The sequence below is a fragment of the Patella vulgata genome, chromosome 3 (assembly GCF_932274485.2).
Source record: "Patella vulgata chromosome 3, xgPatVulg1.2, whole genome shotgun sequence".
Classification (NCBI taxonomy): Eukaryota; Metazoa; Mollusca; class Gastropoda; family Patellidae; genus Patella; species Patella vulgata.
This window is the reverse complement of record NC_065881.2, coordinates 23,694,114-23,715,188: the sequence shown is the minus strand read 5'-3', so window position 1 is coordinate 23,715,188 and position 21,075 is coordinate 23,694,114. Positions and strand designations below refer to the sequence as shown.

At 35.1% G+C, this 21,075-nt stretch overlaps 2 protein-coding genes across 3 annotated transcripts in view; one reads left to right on the top strand and one right to left on the bottom strand.

Annotated features, from left to right (window-relative positions):
* Window positions 1-3,050: 3,050 nt before the first annotated feature.
* Window positions 3,051-7,790, bottom strand: LOC126816333 (THO complex subunit 3). The gene is made up of 6 exons (XM_050542767.2): window positions 7,589-7,790; window positions 6,102-6,258; window positions 5,615-5,819; window positions 4,673-4,834; window positions 3,936-4,036; window positions 3,051-3,660 (listed from the first exon to the last, which is right to left on the bottom strand). Exons 1-6 carry the CDS (start codon window positions 7,763-7,765, stop codon window positions 3,506-3,508), a joined length of 957 nt encoding a protein of 318 aa, XP_050398724.1. The 5' UTR covers window positions 7,766-7,790; the 3' UTR covers window positions 3,051-3,505.
* A 52-nt stretch (window positions 7,791-7,842) lies between these two features.
* Window positions 7,843-21,075, top strand: part of LOC126816328 (fibronectin type 3 and ankyrin repeat domains 1 protein) — a 36,134-nt gene continuing 22,901 nt past the window's right edge. The window contains exon 1 of one of the 2 annotated variants that reach the window (XM_050542756.2): window positions 7,843-7,995. In XM_050542756.2, the coding sequence (XP_050398713.1) occupies window positions 7,977-7,995 (19 nt within the window). In that variant the 5' untranslated portion in view covers window positions 7,843-7,976. Of the gene's footprint in view, window positions 7,996-14,211; window positions 14,706-21,075 lie in introns of those variants that run through there. The other variant, XM_050542755.2, reaches the window with a different exon arrangement.

The following is a 21,075-nucleotide window of genomic DNA, read 5'->3' as shown; positions in this document are numbered from 1 at the left end:
TGAGATGAGAAGAGCTTTGACAGAAAGGAACGTCTGCCTCACTTCAGGTGACATAATGAGGAATGCTTCGCGCACAAGTGAAATAGATTTGGCCTAAAACTGGCGATTGAGAATGACAATTCTTGTTCCAAGTCCTGATTCAGCTCCAGATACGTAGAAACAAGCTCACCATCATGTGGATACAAACCTGAAAATCTGTCCTGGCAATCAAAATCATGGGGGGGGGAACAGAGACCTATTCGTCCCCCCCCTTCCGAGTCTAAGGGGCGGGGGACAAATCCACGCCCATGCTGATATGAGTCGAGCAACTTTAAATTTTGAAAATTTAAATGACACAGATGCATTTTACTACTATTCTAGCCCATGGGTCAAGCAACTTTAAAGTTGTTCAATAGTTTTGCAACCAAAATCCCACTCTGTGCCAAACCTACATTCCTAACTAGATGATATTTTGCCAGGCAGAGTGGCTACAGACAAAATGAACAGAGAAGTAAAATTGGTGTTTTTTTATACTTCGGGCATTTATTTTGCCAACTAGATTAATGATATTATATTTTTTCCCCTATAACAATAGCTGAATATGAAACATCTCTAACTTGGGTCAGTCGAGATATTTTCTAATTCTCTGGGCTCATTTATATTCTCTTGTTTACTTGATTGTCATTGAATATTTTATATGTGAAAGCATTTAAATTTAAGAATTTGGTTTATATTTTTACTTCTTAGACATTTCATTTTTTCCCAAAAAAAATGACAAATCATTTCAAATAAACAATGATTTATTTAAAATATAGATCCCCTAAAATGATCTTTTCCCCATAGGATTTAAGTATGAATAACAAAATAACTTATTGGATTATTATTTTTTATTATACAAAATGATGAGATAGGGTGATTAGTGATCATGTGCTGAAATAAATGAATGTTTACATTTTGTACAGATTCATAAAAAGAAAAGAATAAAGGATATAAGAGATACCAAGACAAAAACAATTTTTGACATGAATATATTTCTTGATGGTCATTACTAAAAATATACTATTCAAAAAAAGTAGGGGATATTTGATTTTGGGGGCATAATACTAAAATATGCAAATGACTATGAAAAAAGTCACTATAGAACCTAACAGGAGAAACATTTCCAGTTACATGTGACACCCAAACGCACCAATAGCTACCGCATGGAATGCAGGTGATGCTTGGGATCATCATGGGGGTCCAACCCAAGATTTGCACGACTCTGACTTTGAATGTTACAGTCATTGTGGCATTGAATTCCAGGGTGGAAACATCAGTTTAATTGTTTTAGTGACCAGAAAACAAATTTTGATATGCGTCGGCTTACCCAAAATGAAAGGTTACGTGCCCTTGGCATGCTACAGATCGGCACAACACAGGCGGTTGTGGCGCGGACGATGAATGTTTCTCAGTCTGTCATAAGCAGGCTATGGTCCAGATACCGTGATACACAATCTGTACAGGACAGACCACGCTCAGGTCGACCAAGGGCGACAACTCAAGCCCAGGATCGATTTATCTGTACCTTGGCCTTGAGACATCGTGTCATCACAGCAAATCAGATCAGCGCTCGTCTTCAAACAGACACTGATGTGAGAGTGAGTGGCCAGACGATTCGGAATCGACTGCATAGGGGTCACCTTCGCGCCCGACGTCCTCGCGTGATCCCTTGTTTGAGAGATCATCACATTCAGGCAAGACGTCGTTGGTGTAGGGATCGTCAACACTCGGATAATCGACGCTGGAGCAATGTGATGTTTTCAGATCACTGTTGATTTTTTGGACAGACGTAGGAGGGTGTGGCGTCGTCGAAACGAGCGCTTCCAAGACGTTAACGTCATCAGACATGATCGATTTGGGGGTGGTTCTGTTATGGTGTGGGGAGGCATCACTGTTGCTGGAAGAACGGCTTTACATGTTGTTGCAGGGCGTGTTACAGGCCAGTACTACCGGGACAACATCTTGGCAGTCCATGTTGTGCCGTTCGCACGATGTCATGGCCGCCGTTTCATCTTCCAGGATGACAACGCAAGATGTCACAGGGCCAGGATCGTTACAGGTTACCTCCAACAACAGAACATCACCACATTACCTTGGCCAGCACTGAGTCCTGACCTCTCCCCCATCGAGCATGTCTGGGACATGCTTGGACAGGGGTTACGTCAACGTCAACAACGTCCTGCCAATGTCCAAGAACTTGCTGCTGCGTTGCAACAGGAATGGGACAATCTGGACCAAAATGACCTTAGACGTCTCATTAGGAGTATGCCACGTCGGATCAATGCTTGTTTGGCAAACAGAGGAGGATTTACCTGTTACTGACTTGGTTGTGATGCTGTGGTAACTTTGCTGTTTGACCCCGGGTATCATTTTACCCTTATAATGGCCAGTCTGTGCCTTACTTAGTCTAACGATCATTTGGAATAAATCGATGAATGTGAACTTCATTTCATTTTGTCATTTGTTTCTTCGTCAGTTTCATTAGGTGACTTTAATAACACTTAAAAATCAAATATCCCCTACTTTTTTTGAATAGTATATTACAGAATGAAAATATATTTTTTGAAATCTGCTGATCATCATTTGAGTGATCTTGAATCCCTTGCCAACTACAATACTGTGAAAGCTGGATCTATAAAAGGAATATCAGTCCAAAAATGGTTCAATTCCATACATTATTCACAATTAAAATACAGATGAGACGTCATCCTTTGATGTTGGAATACCATTATTTCAAATAATGGTACGGGCAATGTGTCAAGCGTACATTATTTATACTAGTTGAAATATTGAACCGGCATTACGTATTTCATTGCAAAGCACGTGCAAGTGTCTGTATTTTAAGTTGTTTAATGGTCTCAAGCTTAAGACATTGCTTAATATATTACTTAAACAAGCCAGTGTCACTTATAAATGTTGGATAAAATCTTTTGATGTACCTCTTTTGAATAAGCCAGGAGATTATCTGTCGTTGATATTTTGGTTGTGTCTATTTGTGTACACTTTAGCACGGATTTTTAAAAAATTCACAATTGAGATTAGCAACTTTAATTAATACAATGTAGAAAACCTTAACATGAACAGTACATAATTGCATATTTTCAAGATTCTTGAACTCTGTATGCAAGCCATTTGAATAAATCTAAGTTTTTGTTCCTATAAGAACATAAATGGCACCGGAATTTCTTCAACACTTTGAAGTTGTATACAGACTTAGTAACTTTGTATTGACAAAAAGAAGTACAACAGATTCCCCCAAAAGTGGGATAGGATACCACTTATTCTACAGATTAAGCATCCACTGCTCTTTTTTTTAGTTTTAAAGGGGTAATCGAATTTCAGTTTGTTTCGAATTCTCAGATTCATCTCTTCAGGAAATGATAGCTATAGACAAACTTTAAAGTGGCCCCCATTTATACAATAACCCAGTCGCAAGGATTATTTTTCCTTTTTCTTAAAAGTTATCCTTTTGGCACTTATTGAATGTTTATGGATCTGTTGGGAATCCAAACACTTTCACTGTTCCTGAATCTCGATCTCTGTCATGTTTATCATCACACGCGTATGCCAGTAAATGACGTTTTGGGTGCCAGGCTACCGTAAAAGTGGGAGTATCACACGGAATTTCTGTCACTTTTTCTCCTGAAAATTAAAACAACAAAACTTATTATCTAGCAGCTTTAAAAAAAAGTCAACATTATTCTTTGAACACTCTGAAACTAACTACATAACTTTCTCCAATATAACCTTTCAGTTTTTGGAATACTACTAGCCAATCACTATGACTTACATAGATGAAAGGACTTATTTATAATCTACAGTGCCACCAATTCCAGCTGTATCCTGTTAATATTAACACTTGTTATTCTTTACTACTATGGAGTCCTGAAGCCAAACACAAATTGCAGAATACCAACCTGTTTCTACCATAGCTATATCTATAACAAGATCTTCTGATGCTGAAGCTAATAACTGACCATCATAACTAAAACTTAAAGTTCTCACCGGCCAATCTAACCTGTTAACCATCATAAATATAAAATGACATATCATTATTAATGACACAACAAGCTAGATCGTTCATTTATAATTCAGAAGTTAGTAAGAAGATTCAGTTATCAACATCCTTTGTCATTTTCATGTACACACAAAACTAAGACTAGTTTGTTTCAAACTAAAAAAATTATTAAATCTATCAAATTCTTATAATATATTATAGCTACATGTTTCATAAAGGGATTTTAAACAGTTTATAAGATATATCCAGAAACAATGCCGGAAGGAGGGAGCCCATTTCAATATTCCTCCTTTAACTTCTTTCAGCGTGGGCTAAAAATATGCACAAAACTGTTGTTATTGTGTAACTAAACACATCTGAATCTAAAAAGACCTCCATGTAAAATTGTATTAAAATCAAAAATATTTTACACTAATTCCACATTTCAAGGATACTAGTGTGGATCGGAGGTCCCCCATTTTCCATGTCACATACGAGTACTATAAGATACAATTCGCAAGATTACTGGTTACAGTCGGACCAAACATATGCATTACAGCACTAACTCACTTCCTTAACATCTTTGATTTTTGTCATAAAAATCTAGGTTTGAGCAGTCTTTGAAATTCAAGATAAATGTGGAATAATTTTACAAACCTTGAGAAAGTTCTTACACAAACTAATTCAGACAAATCCCACAATGACACTAAGGCATCAGCACTACCAGTAGCAAAATATGTTCCTACAGGATCAAACTCAATACATATACAATTAGCAGGGTGAGCTGTTAAACTGTGCAATGGCTTTAATGCTGGATAACTGAAGAAGAACAATATTTTTGTTTATAGTATATGAACAGCATTTTTATCCAGATACTTCTAAATATTAAACATACATTGCAAGAGCTAAATCTTCCAATTGCAAGTCTTTATTTAGGCTTCAGATGTTATAGAAATTATTAATTAGATCTTTATTTACATGACAAGCTCAAAATCAACCCTGTAGACCCTCGGATGACTTGGATACAGCTTGGATTTAAACAGTTGTCTATTTAAAATTAAATAAAGAAATGGCCAACCAAGCTAACGTTTACCGTTAATCACGGACGTCACTATCGGAAACTGGTGATGAAAGACCTACCCAGGCTACCATAGCCATTGAGAATGTTACTGGACAATCAAGAAATTCTCAGAGACGGTGCGGACACAGTTGATGCCCATTTCTAGTCCAAACTTACAACAATGACAACTCCGTTCAGAATAAAGTAATTTGACTGAAATTTTCAATATTTTCTATTTTTATCATCTATTTTTGAATTATTATAGCAAGAATGGCCAACTCTTTATAAAACTCTAACTAATATATCTTTAAGGTTTGGGTGCTTATGTAAATCTCTCTCCCTAAATATAATTCCTACTACAATTGAATCGCTACATTCTGGTTTAGTTCATTTTACATTAATTTCTAGCATTAATTTCTTATTTTACCATAGTTATTATTGTTGTGGATTTGGGGGGAATCTTGGTCAAGCACACACTGTCCTTAGTGTATCCTCTATATAAAAGTAAAACATTGTAATAAATATCAAAATGTGCAAACCTAAGTATATTTATTGTTCCTTGACCACTTGTTAGGAAAAAGAGATCACCATCATTATTCCAGGAAATTTCATTTACTTCATATTTAAATTGTTCATCTGTTCGTGACCGGTGTGTTCTGGCATCAATAAAGGTCACCAAGTCCTCTTTATTCCCAACAGCTATAGTGCTACCATCTGGTGACCAACATATATTTATATTTTCACCTAAAAAGTAAAATTCATACAGAAATCATTTTAGAATGTATTATCACATTCTTACTTACATCTTCAAAATATAAATGGACCTGCCAAAAAACATCAAGATTTGCTTAACATTATGCATTAGGCTACCTGTTCTAGAAATTGAAATATTTGGTTAAAAAAAGAGTGCCTAATCCATCGACCTACAATCATTCTCCTGTTGTGCTTATAGATTAAACTGACATTACAAAGTTAGAAAAGAAAGTTACACAAGGCAGCTTATAATTAAAGTGTATCAAACCAAACCTTTTGTATTAACACTAGCTACAGATCTACTAGATCTTGTATCCCAGATTCGTATTGTTTTGTCACCACTCGCTGTCACAAGATGATCAGGATGTTTAGGATGCCAGCATAACTGATCTACACTATCACCATGACCACGAAAGGTATTTTCTTTGCTCTGAAATTATATATATTTTTTAAATTAATAACCACAACATAAAACGGTAGTCCATTTGCAAACCTTCCACTAGGGTAAAGTAGAGATGTACACATTCAGTGTTCCAAGAATAACAGTAGCTGCAAAACAAATAACAAGGAAAAAATAGAAGTGTAAACAGGTGTTGAGGAATTAACAGACTAATTAATTACTCAACACTGCTCTAAAAACTAAACAGTTATAAACCCAACACTCGTTATCTAATCTAGACAGACCCTTTAAACTACACGACAGTGAATAGTATAACCTAATGGTTATCTATGATTCTCAACAGATTTTAACAGTTTTCCAACAATGGTTTGAAACTTAACATTAAATACAGAAAAAATTGCTAAAACAACACAGCTAAATGATACCCAAGTTGTAGTGTATGACCATTAGACATCAACTGGGTGGGGTGTTTACATACACATGTACATCGACTTGGATTGGAAGAATACTTTAAGGGATCGTGGAATTAGATTACAGAAGAGAGATAACTGTAATGGAATTTCTGCAAATGAGGGTCACACCATGCTTAGTGGTGAGGATTTCGGCATTGTTGGCTGATCTGACTACTTTTTTAGGCGGCCCTTTTTTCACAAAAAACCTAATCCTAGTTAATGGGAACTAACCATAACCCATAATCCACATCTATATATAATATAGAGCGAAGCTCTTTTCCGGTAACACAGGAGCGTAACTGAAATTGTCACCCACAGACTGTTGATTAAAAAAAAATTCAGACCGGAACCGGATACACTGGGCAAAACAGGCAATGCGCATGTCAACTTACCAAATCTCGCCCAAGCGAGATTACGCGCCTCATAGAACTATTTCTATGACGCATCTAATCAATGACGTCACATATTTTTGATGTCAATGAAAATAATTCTCACACTTTCTTGTTCTTTTTTTAAAAACAAAATTAATGTATACAATTTAGATCTAAATGAAAATCAATTTGGAAAAACTAAATTATTTAACATTTTTTGTATCACTTGAGAAAATTAATTATGAAGGTTTTATATTTGACAATCATCAGCTTCGCTCTACTCAGGCAATGCCTGTTACATATTAGTTTTAGTTTAGATTTAAAAGGGGTTAAAAGAGAAAGGATAAAAGAGAAGAAAAACAGAAATGAAAAGATGAATGAAAAAAGTAGTTAGATCAACCAACAGCGCCAGGATTTCATAAATATCTATTGTCTTTTTGTGAAGTAATTTGTGTGACGCAGTAGGACCAGTATTTATTATGCCCACGGCAGTACAGGCAGTTGACGTCGAGTTGAGAAAAAAAAACCTGGACCTACTAATCTATCTCTTTCCAGGGTATAAACACACACAGTCTTGTCAAAGGACCCGGAAGCCAGTCTTCTACCATCACAGCTCCATGCCACTGAGTGAACTTTTGCTAAATGTGACTGTGTATCCCTAACACGGTTGTTATTTTGAAAATGTTTTTGCATGCTCTCCATGTAAGTCGCCATGTTGGACAAAAGGAATCAATATGGAGTTGTCTCCCATTAAACCTCGTTAAATGGAGTTACTTCCCGTATACCGAGTTCACCCTTCATGTTTCCAGAAGAAAGTGAACGAAGGATTTGTGGTGAACTGAAAGTGAGAAGATACTTGGTTTGGAAATCAATTTAGCAACTACGAGCAATACACTGACACAAAAATATTGGTTCTTGCTTTATCATGGCGGGCGACGGCTCGTGTAAGTATAGAATATAATAAAATTTACTGTTAATTTCGTGAAACTATTTTAATGTTTTTATAAACACTTCTCTTGAGGCTAGGCTAGGTTACAATTTGGTTAATCGAGGCAAGGCTTGTGGCTTGTTGCTTGGGACGCCTTGTGAACTTCCGTTTCGTCTGCTATGAAAAATAAAATGATTAAAAAGGAGTACCGGTAATTGGGTAATCCGTAAAAGCGAAGACATAACCCTGAATATAAAAACTTTGGCCTATTACTATTGCCATACTTTGTCTGCGATATCACTTCGGTGGAAGCGGACGTTAAATAAAGCTATTTCACACACACTATTGGTATTAGCGCAACAATATTTAACTTCCAGAAATTAGTTGGTAGGCCTATTGAACACCCACCAACATATCTGGCAAGAATTTAGAAAGAATTAAAAGGGTGAATCAGTATGGCTCTAGTCTTTGGGTCATTAAAATTAATAAAATAGACGAAAATAAATCTAAAGTAAAAGAAAAGCACATATTCTGGGTGTGAGGATATAATTTCTAGGCGCTGATTTGGTTAAATTGTACTGTTGATTTTAATGGCATGACAATGACATACAAAATATGACATTTTCTACTAAATAGTAAAATACAGATAGCAAAAACAACCATGGTCTTAATTCCTTCAAAATTATAGATCTACATCAGTGCATGATTTATTTTACTTCTCAACTGCTATCTATAGAGGTAGTGTAAAAAGTCTGTTTTGATAACAAAAAATGCAACAGTTGTTCACAAAAATGATATATTTGGAACCAGGATTGTTCAAATACTGAAACATAGTAGATTCTATATACTGTTATTGATGTGATACAAGTTAAAATATTTTATTTTTTTCTGTGGTCACATGTGCAATACTAGGGAGCAGTGTTTCTGCCTACTCTGCATTGAAATAGACAAAAATCATGGACTATTAGTAGGATGAATTCATAGTGAAGAGTTTCTCTACCACTCAAATGCCGCCACAGTGGAAGGATAGGGCCTGGGCAGTGGGCATCATATATAAAATAAGAGTGAGAGGTCAGGTACCATGACTAGTAAGTGCACGAGGATTGCACTAAACACAAAACAAAACCGACAAGACCAACCTGCGGAAAAGACAAACTACATAGACATTGCAAGAAATATGAAATCAAGTAAATAGATCTGGGGCCATCTGTAAGCATCCACTGCGCTGTACAGTCCCGCCTGTAACGATACAGCCTTCACTCAAAATGAAAAAAAAAATGATTTACAAGACATAACAGAAATAATGCGACTGGTCTTGGTCATCTTGGTGGTGGTCATCTCTTGAATGGCAATAGTCTGCCAGTTGACATCATCAGTTAGAACGTCACACTATTTTAACAAGAAGACTCGAGAGTGATGATCCAATTTTTTAGTAGCTATTTAATTGTTAGTTTAGCATGCTCAATATATCCAGGGGGGGGATGGATGGTCGAATGGTTAGCACACGCGAGCTGTATCACGAGGCCTGTCATTGAGTCAACTGGCATGGTTTCGAATCCCCGGTTGTACGTGACAAGGAGTAGGGTTGCCTGTCCAACCTTGTGGGTTTTCTACGGGTCCTCCGGTTTCCTCCCACTGCTAAAGACCCCAACGCGCAAGCGAATTATTGAATAAAATTAAACCATATGTTGGTCCCGAAATGACCTAGTCTGTGTCGAGTGGACATTAAACCCCATTTCTATCTCTCTCTCTCAATATATCCAACCTCACTTTAAGATATCAAGATTTGATTTTATTGGATTGTATATGGTCATTTATTTTATGGATGACAATTTCTTCTATAGATAAAACCTGTGTTATTATGATTTTATAAAACAAGACCATGTCTTTCAAAAAATAAAATTTAGCAGATAGAGCACGCCCATCATTAATTGAAATAACACATCAGTCATCAGATCAACCCAATTCATCAATCAAAAATATTTACTTCTTTATAAACAGGCATTATGCCAGAACTAAATCTGCCCATTGCAGGTCTTTCTTTAGGCTAGGCCTTAAATGTTATATAAACTATTAATTAGACATTTAATAACATGACAAGACTATATTCAACTCTCAATGCCATCTGATGGGTACAATTTTAAACAGATTTAAATCCAATTAGCGGTTCTACCAACGTTCATGATTAACCATAAAAATGCATAATCAAGACTTATTGGAACAACGCCAGTAATGAGGATTGAGGCTAGCTAAAAATTGAATGCTAATATCTAGATTCAGAGTGAAGCAATTTGACTGAAATTTTCAGTATATTCTCTTTTCATTATCCTTTTTATTTAACTATTATAGCGAGCACTGTTAGCTTTTAAACTAATCTTACCTAATCCCCCTTTAACTGAAAGCTCTATCGCTTTCCTTAAAACTGATGCTCTAAAAGGGTGTCTCTTTAAATTACATGTACTGTCAATTCCAAAAGTTGTGTTAAAATACTGGAAAGGAACTATCAAAACTTTGATTATTTGTTTTATGAAATAAGAGTGAGTCATGCTTAATTTTATTTAGAGGTCAAAGTATTTTTAAGAGATAAAATTTTCACTGTTTATCATTATATGATGTTCACAATTGAATGAAACCAAATAAAATTTTATAAACAATCATAGACCGGGCGCCTGCTTCAGTTAATCATACTAAGAGAGGGAAATTGTCTGATAGGGCATAATTGTTTGTCATTGCCTACTAGTCAAACATCTGGATTGCTGCCAGGAATTAACCTGCCCATTTAGGTGGTGTGGGGGCCTAAAGGGAGCCCATTTTCACTTTTAATCATACTTTGGTAGGGATGGACAATTTTGATAATATTTAATATATAGGTAATACTGAGTCGAAAAACACCATTGACAGCAACTTTTTATTGACAGTGACCTTGGACAGCAATGGTCAAGTGCTGTCCAAAATTCATTTATTCATACTAAGTGAGGGATGGCTAAAACTTTTTGAATATGATTCATTAGACGGTTCCAAACATTCCTACATCATTGCCAGCAATTTCACACTGACCGGAAGTGGTGACAGTTAAATACCACAACATGGCATCAGGTATGAGGCATCAGATATAATCATACATTGAGAGGGATGGCTGATTTTTTTACACAATGTTAAAATACAAATGACAGCAATTTTACACTGACCGGAAGTATCCCCAGTGATGATTACGTAATGGCCCCATCCTCAGATATAATCATACATTGAGAGGGATGGCTGATTTTTTTACACAATGTTAAAATATGTATATACACTACAAAAATACAAATGACAGCAATTTTACACTGACCGGAAGTGTCGCCAGTGATGATTACGTAATAGGCCCCATCCTCAGATATAATCATACATTGAGAGGGATGGCTGATTTTTTTACACAATGTTTAAGTATGTATATACACTACAAAAATACAAATGACAGCAATTTTATACTTACCGGAAGTGTCGCCAGTGATGATTATGTAACAGGCCCCACCCTCATATATAATCATACATTGAGGGGATGGCTGATTTTTTTACACAATGTTAAAATATGTATATACACTACAAAAATACAAATGACAGCAATTTTACACTGACCGGAAGTGTCGCCAGTGATGATTATGTAATAGGCTCCATCCTCATGAAATTGGGTGCTTGATAAGGCTATAAATTCACAAAAAGTTTAAGTATCTCCTACTGCAAAATTACGATGGCAGGGCATAAATGGCAGGGTAGCTATATTATCTAAACCAAAGTGTTACTCTTCTATATATACCATGGTCTTCTATATATTCCATGTACGACCAATCTTTTCCTGGTAACATGGACATCAATAGTTACGATCACAGTCATACATAATTTAAACCTCGTTTAAATATCATCTTCATCATCATCTTCACCATCATCTTCGCTCTCATCTTCGTAATTTTGCAGTAGGAGATACTTTAACATTTTGTGAATTTATAGCCTTATCAGGCACCCAATTTCATGAGGATGGAGCCTATTACGCAATCATCACTGGCGACACTTCCGGTCAGTGTAAAATTGCTGTCATTTGTATTTTTGCAGTGTATATACATATTTTAACATTGTGTAAAAAAAATCAGCCATCCCTCTCAATGTATGATTATATCTGATGCCTCATACCTGATGCCATGTTGTGGTATTTAACTGTCACTGTCGCCACTTCCGGTCAGTGTGAAATTGCTGGCAATGATGTAGGAATGTTTGGAACCGTCTAATGAATCACATTCAAAAAAGTTTTAGCCATCCCTCACTTAGTATGAACAAAATGAATTTTGGACAGCACTTGACCATTGCTGTTCAAGGTCACTGTCAATAAAAAGTTGCTGTCAATGGTGTTTTTCGACTCAGTATTACCTATATATTAAATATTATCAAAATTGTCCATCCCTACCAAAGTATGATTAAAAGTGAAAACGGGCTCCCTTTAGGCCCCCACACCACCTAAATGGGCAGGTTAATTCCCGGCAGCAATCCAGATGTTTGACTAGTAGGCATTGACAAACAATTATGCCCTATCAGACAATTTCCCTCTCTTAGTATGATTAACTGAAGCAGACGCCCGGTCTATCACCATGTTATCCAATCTAATCAAAATTAGATCATTACATTGTTTTGGTTTTTATAATTTGTTTGCCTATAAATTACTATCATGTTCTTTAAACATGCATTATGCAAGAGCTAAATCTGATTATTGAAAGTCTTTATTTAGGCTTCAGATGTCATAGAGATTATAAATTAGTAGATCTTTATTTACACAACAAGCACAAAATCAACTCTGTAGACCCACGGATGGCTCGGATTCAGCTTGGATTTAAGCGGGATTTCTTTGACTGATTTATTTTTAAATGGCGTCGTGAGCGGGGATTAAACGTTACGTTGACATCATACTCCCGGATCGAGGCTAAATGATAGAGTGTACGAAGCAAGGCCGCTGTTGAGCGATGCCTTAACAAATGACATCTAAATTACTATTTAAAGTGCAATAAACTAAACACAGATAATGACAAATTATACAATTCCTGGAGACCGTGTGATGACTAATACAGACGGACAGGTCTTCTGTCTTAATAATCGCTCTATCATACGGTCTGTCATTGAGTCAACTGGCGGGGTTTTTATTCCCCGGTTTTACGTGACAAGGAGTAGGGTCGCCTGTCCAACCTCGTGGGTTTTCTCCGGGGCCTCCGGTTTCCACCCACTGCTAAAGACCCCTACGCGCACGCGAATGATTGAAATAAAATTAAACCATGTTTTAGTCTCGAAATGACCTAGTTTGTGTCGAGTGGACGTTAAACCCCATTTCTCTCTCTCTGTCTTAATATTATCAATAAAAATATTTTTATTTCCCCAATAGGCACGACGCCACTGGTGTATACCTATAGATTTATCATAATTGTATTATACTATTATGTCCTATATTCAATTGATTTAATGCCTGCCCAAAATACAAGTAAGAATGAAAATTTACCCTCTCACTCATTTTGTCCAATTGTTATAAAAATCCAAAAAGGTAAAACACAAATTTGGATATGATGACAGCAGAGATTATGTAGGTGGAGTTAACGCCTGTCAATCAAACGATCAGCCATACTAAGAATCGGTGAAGATGGAATTCAATCCCATTTCTAGTTAAAAATTACACTGGTGATAACTATGTTCAGAATAAAGTAATTTGACTGATATTTTCAATATATTCTTCTTTCATCATCTATTTTTGAACTGTTATAGCAAGAATTGCTAACTGCTTATAAAAATCTCCCATAATGTATCTTTAAGTTTGTTATGACGTAAATTCGTCTGTTAGTACTCAGAGTGCATTAGGGGATTATTATGTTATATTATTATATACCTAGAAAATATAATTATAATCATTTTCAAAGATAATATATTTATAAGTCAACTCTTCAAAATTTATTACTTTCATTATTTATGATGTATCAGTTGAATGGTATGTTAGAGAATAACATCCAATATGAGTTCATAAAATCATAATTTCTATTCTGTGGTGAGAAATGACAGTGTTAAATAGAACTCTAACCCAGGTAACCAATTGTTCGAATAGAATAATGAACACATGTTAGTTTATAATGTATTTCTTTAAGAAACTCGTTGATCTGTTCAATAAGGACTGTTTCTACATAATAGTCGCTTTTATTGGTCTGTGCCATAAAAATATCATTAGATCACCGACAGGAGAAAATACCAGAAAGTCGACTTTACCTAACTGTATTGAATATGGCAATACATTTCTTATTGATCTGTTGGATGTTGTGACAGTCCTGAGTCAAGCCGAGGGTGGATTTAAGCTCCTATAAGTTTATTTCCCCGGTGTTAAAACTCGTAAAGACAGTCTATGGTTATTTGTTAGACACAGTGAAGATATTTTTTAACTATTTATTTTTTATTGTGAAACACACTATCTGATTTATTATCTGTATGTAAAATATCTCGCAGCTACTGTTGAGTACGATAGTCATTTATTCTACGGATTATCAGGCCAGTAAAGCTGTTGGAAAGAAGTGTATCTTCACCTAATGTATATCTTTCATTAGAACTTCAAAAGCTTTGAACAGTTAGTGTTAGTCAAGCAAAGGGATTATACACTGAGTCAGAGAGTTTACCTGAAGGAATTCAGCAGTAATAGTATAGTCATGTCTGATCAAGATACTACAAATACAGGTAGGTCTAAAAAAAATCAAAAATAATTAGCTACCGGTATTTGCACAAAAGTTCAAAATATTTTAATTCTGGAATATTGGCATGTACATGTAGTTAAAATCCACTTTATTTGTTAGAAGGAATCTGTCTGAATCATTTACAATTATAATCTTCAGAATAATTGATAAAATTAGAATTTTTCTGGTATCAATTTCAGTTTGAACACTCTCATTTGCCAACGCTGGCCACGATACAAGTCAGAATGTTTATCAATGCTATTCATTTTAATTTAGTGGATTGTTAATATGTACAATAAGTAAAATTTAACTACCATACAAGTGCACTTGTAACAGAATGTTAACAGACCAACCGCCTTTACTATTATTACTACTTGTATATGCCATGATTATTATATTAAATATTTAATCTGATCATACATGTAAAAGGCCTTAGGATATTTAATTAAGAATTTTCTGTTGCGGGGACTGCATGTTCCTTGCAAGATCAAAGCTAATGAATGCCGGACTTACTAAATACTCAAATTTTCACATAGAATATTGAGGGTAGTTATTATTTCTGAATCTTTTTGTCCCCCGCCCTTCAAAGAAAGCAGAGGACTATTAAAATGGGTTCATCCGTCTGTCCGTCCGTCTGTCTGTCCGTCACACCTTTTGGGACACAATAACTCTCTTTCTAATTGAGCTAGAATGTTTAAACTTGGTGTAGGTGTTTATTAGGTCGATGCCTTGATGAAGTTCGATGATGAGCATTTTCTGCTCAGGGTAAGGAGAGATAAGCAATTTTATTGGTTGATGCTTTGGGACACGATAATTTTAGTTCTAATTAAGTGAGAGTGATGAAACTTGGTGTATAGTTTCATTACATCAATACCTTGACTAAGTTCGATAATGAGCATTTTTCGCTCAGGGTAAGCAGAGTGATAAGCAATTTGATTGGTCGAGACTTTGGAACACAATAACTCTCCTTCTAATTGAGCTAGTTTGTTCAAACTTGGTGTAGGTGTTTATTAGGTCAATGCCTTGATGGAGTTCGAAGATGAGCATTTTCTGCTTAGGGTAAGCAGAGATAAGCAATTTGATTAGTTGATTCTTTGGGGCACGATAACTTGGGTTATAATGAAGTGAGAGCAATGATTCATTATATTATTACCTTGACTAAGTTCGATGGTGAGAATTTTCTGCTTAGGCTAAGGAGCGACAAGCAATTTGATTGGTCAAGACATTGGAACATAACTCTGCTTTTAATTGAGGTAGAATGTTTAAACTTGATGTAGATGTTCATTAGGTGAAAGTTTTGACTGAGTTCAATGATTAACATTTCGAGCTAAAGCTAAGCAGAGCTAAGCAATTTCATTGGTCGATGTTTTGAGACACGATAACCTTGATTCTATCTGATAGTGATAGAGAGTGCTGAAACTTAGTGTATAGTTTGATTGCTTGATACTTTTGAAAAAAATAAATGTGCGATTAATTAATATGTGTCCTCTATTTATTTTGGGATTACGGCGGTTAACCAAATCTTAGTATAATTATTAATCTGTGCAGAATTGTCTTTTTCAATGTTTTTAGAATGTCAACTGTTACATTTCCAATTGATAGAACTTTGAAACAAAAACTATCATTCCAAATTTCAGGAAAAATCCATTATGTGAAAAGCATTGAATTTTTAAAAAATAATTAACAATGATGCCATTTTTCAGAAATAAAATAAAATGGGTTTCAACACCCCACTTTTCTACTGTTGTAGAGTATAAAAGTTAACTCCAAGGACTAAATCCATGCCTAGATCTGTTTATCTTACCATTAGGTTTTAGATATAAGGAGGTTCTATTGTGAATGCAACAGTGAAATTGATGAGTATACATGTACATCCCCAATGCTAAAATTTGCTGTATACCCTAAAAGAGGAATGTGCCTAGGAGTATAGGGCTTTACACTCTCCTTTAATTTGAAATATAGTTGATTTGATACCTGGAATTAAGTTTAATGTCGTACTTTTCTGCACCAAACAATTTAACAGAGACAAGTGGATATAAGAAACTGTGATTAATTTTTAGCTGTTCTTTACTGTGTGGTCAAATAGCAATTTATCTTTGAAACCAAGTCCTTTAACAAAGAAACATAGGTAGGCCTAACATGATAAAAACACTGACTGTATATCACTCTGTATCAAACCTTCTTATGTGATTATATTTAATTAAAATAGATTTATTAAAAGTTTAAACCTATGCTTTGGTGTACATGTATGCCCAAATATTAATTTAACCAAAAAACAAAGTCCTCCCATTACTTGGTAAATGATTTGATGAGAATCTTATCTCTTTCAGAGATATTACCGATATAACCTAGGGTGGAATGTAGTTGTTTAACTGACATAGTGAGGCAGTCAGAAAGTTGTCTTTGTATACAAATATAAAGACTAAATAACCTAAACTTATAACACAGGTATAATCATGTGTAAACAGTTAATTATATGGACAATTTGACCTGTCAAATAATAATCTCATTTTATACAATCAATCATTGGATAAGGGTAATTTCATTTCAATTACATGTACAATGAATAATGGAAAGATCGGGAACAGAATTTAACAGTCAACACGTTTTAGGGAAGAGTGCACATTTTATCTTATGAACCTTGAAAATTCATTAAAAGTGACTAATTAACAAACTGTTAGTAATTTTTGGTAACAATATTATCAGATCTGCATTAAGGCACATATTTAGGAGCTGCTTCCCCAGGGGCCTCTGACAGCAGAGGTGCCTATACAGAGATTAAGTGAAAAGATATTAATTTATGAATTCTTAATCAAATTGTAAATATAGCAGCACCTTAAGTTATCTATATATCCATAGTAAAGATACTACGGTAAAAAGTGGCCACCGGTGGGTAAAATTTTCTAGGGTTCATAACATGTAACTGTCTTTCTGGGGCCAACACAATACCTGTCTGTAGCCTATAGTAATGTATACTGCATGATTTTTATCCAGTTTCTTCATATCATTAATAAAACAATGTACCTTCAAACTTCAGTCCATAAAATGACAAAATTTGGGTAAAAAAAAGGCTGCCAAGGTAACTTGAGTCATGCTTTATTTTAATACATTTAAATTCCCATATCATTTCTTTTTTAATTTGTATATTTGTGAAAGATTAAGGAAATAAAAGTTTAAAGAAATGCTCTGACTGGGCTAATGAAGACAAGGCTACGCCATACAGTATGCTATGAGGGAAATTTTTCAGGGATGGCAGTGCCACGACCTACTCTTTTATCGAATTCCAACTGCCAAGGGATCTTTTACGAGCACCCCAATGTGTACATGGGACCTCAGTTTTTTGTCCCATCAGAACAATTAGACAACTGTCCTTGTCAGGCCCTCCATCCTGCACCACCGACAAGGGGAAACCAAGCTGGAAAATCCTGATGAATGTTTTCAGCCAACACTGGGTTTGAACCAGCGACCTCCAGACTAGTGAGCCAGCGTCTTACTCAATTAGCCAGCATGACTCCCCGAAAGTTTAACTAGCAAGAAAAACTTTAGTATTGACTCGAAGGAAAGCAGGGAACTTCAACTTTACACGGGGAGAACCTTGGGTGTCAGGGTATTTTCTATACATTTATACACCAAGATTCTTCGTATATATCTCGAATTTTAAGTACCGGTAAATAGAAAAACTTTGCTGTTGATATGAATGAGAAAACCCTATAGTTTATAAGTTATTTAATCCAGAAGTGTCTTCATGGTTTGTGTGGGTTTGTTGTCCGTCAGTCCATCTGTCTGTCTGTCTGTCCGTCACACTTTTCGGGACACAATAACTCTTCTTCTACTTGATCTAGAATGTTCAAACTTGGTGTAGGTGTTTATGAGGTTGATGCCTTGATGGAGTTCGAAGGTGAGCATTTTCTGCTTAGGGTAAGCAGAGATAAGCAATTTGATTGGTTGATACTTTGGGACAAAATAACTTTAGTTCTGATTAAGTGAGAGTGATCAAACTTGGTGTATAGTTTCATTACATCAATACCTTGACAAATTTCGATAATGAACATTTTCTGCCCAGGGTAAGCAGAGCGATAAGCAATTTGATTGGTCGAGACTTTGGAACACAATAACTCTCCATCTAATTGAGCAACAATTTTCACACTTGGTGTAGGTGTTTGGTGAATGCCTTGATGGAGTTCAGGGTGAGCATTTTCTGCTTGGTTGATACTTTGGGACAAAATAACTTTAGTTTTAAAGAAGTGAGAGTGATGAAACTAGGTGTATAGTTTCATCACATAAAAACCTTGACTAAGATCGATAATGAACATTTTCTGCTGAGGGTAAGTAGAGCGATAAGTAATTTTATTGGTTGAGACTTTGAAACACAATAACTGTCCTTCTAATTGAGGTAGAATGTTCAAACTTGGTGTAGGCGTTCATTAGGTGAATGCCTTGATGGAGTTCTTTGATGAACATTGTCTGATTTCGGTACAGGCAGAAATAAGCAATTTGATTGGTTGATGCTTTTGGGCACAATAACTTTGTTATAATTAAGTGAGAGCTATGAAACTCCGAGTATAGATTCATTATATCATTACCTTGACTAAGTTTGATAAGAATTTTTGCTTAGGCTAAGGAGCGATAAGCAATTTGGTCAAGACTTTGGAGCATAACAAATTTGCTTTTAATTGAGATAGAATGTTTCAATTTGTTGTAGATGTTCATTAGGTGAATGTCTTGACTTAATTCAATGATTAACTTTTCCAGCTAGAGCTATAAGCAGAACTAAGCAATTTCTTTGACTTTGATTCTATCTGATAGAGATTGATGAAACTCAGTGTATAGTTGATAATCAGTTTGATTGCTCGATATTTATTTCGGGATTTCAGCGGGAGACATCAGCCTCACTGTTGGCTTGTTTTACACAATGCATCTTTAATGAATGTAATCTAGATACCCAGTAATTGATGACTATTGAAAGGATTTACTGGTATTTTGACAAATATATTATTTATTGAGGGCTTTAATTGTCATTGAATTACAAACAAATAAACTTTATAAAAAAAACTTAAGTTATTCACAAGATTTTTGGATTAGTATAGGCTTACATGTATAAGTTTGAATTTATGTTAAAACTAGAAATCTATGAGTGGCGAGTATCAGATTTTATCAATTTGAATTTCTTTGTTGGAATTTGTTTAGGAATGTTATCTCTTTAATTTTTAAATCAATATTTCATATTAACGAATCAAGTTTGTGAATTTGACGTCAGACAAGTATTTTCTGTGGAGAATTAAAGGCTTTAAAGATACTTTCCCAGAAAAGTATTTATCGGGTGGTTATTTCCGATAAAAGTATGGCAGTTTTGGTATATATGGAAAGTAGAAACATTCAAACTTACTTGAAAAATACTGGATTCTCTAAAAAAAACACCCATTTAAGGGTTTCCCTAATCGACAGCCTGACGATTAGGAATGTCTGCTTGCGTGATGTCAAAGATTGCACTTGAAGGTTGTATGATTTCTCAGCGTTATTGAGGGCTTGATGTACATGTTGATAGACTAGATGAAGAGCTTAAACGTACAACAGTTTATGAGATAAAAACCGCGGAAAAAGTCATGGGCAGTGGATGATTTGATATTTATGATAAATAGGTAGTGATTAAAGACAACATCATCTTGTGTATGCAATGTATTCTCCTCTCTCACGTGACACAAACATGACGTCTTTAAATAGATTTTCTATGGCAGGGGTATTCCCTGGCGAAAATGATGTTTTAAAAAAGATTTGAAGCAAAATTTTGATAGATTAATTAGTTTGAATATGTTTTAGTCTAAATTTATCATCAAATCATCCAGTTTGTACGCGGGAAGGTATCTTTAAATAATTACGAACAGCGATCAGTCTTGTTTAATGAAATCAATGATCTATTGATTATTCAGGTGTGTGACTTTATTGTACTTATATCTTGCAATTGATAATGCTCACGAAAAATCGAAATTCAAGATTATATTATATTATATGGCAGTTTGACATTTTATCAGGTTAATCACATTATAACAAAGTAGATTTGTTGCAGTGATTGATTGGTATATGAGGCTAGAAATGCAATTACATTTGAATAAAAGCACTTTTTAAGATCATGTTTTAATTATGCATTATGTACATTGTAAGAGCTAAATCTGTGTAATGCAGAACGTTTGTCTGTTTCAAATGTTATTTAGGCATTGGTTCACATCTCGGCCATTGGATAGCCAATAAACGATCTCCACTACGTACTTCTTCAAACAGCCATTACTTAGCCCAGAATAAAGTAATTTGAATGAAATTTTTGATATATTCATATTTCATTATCTATTTTTGAACTATTATAGCAAGAATGGCAGCTC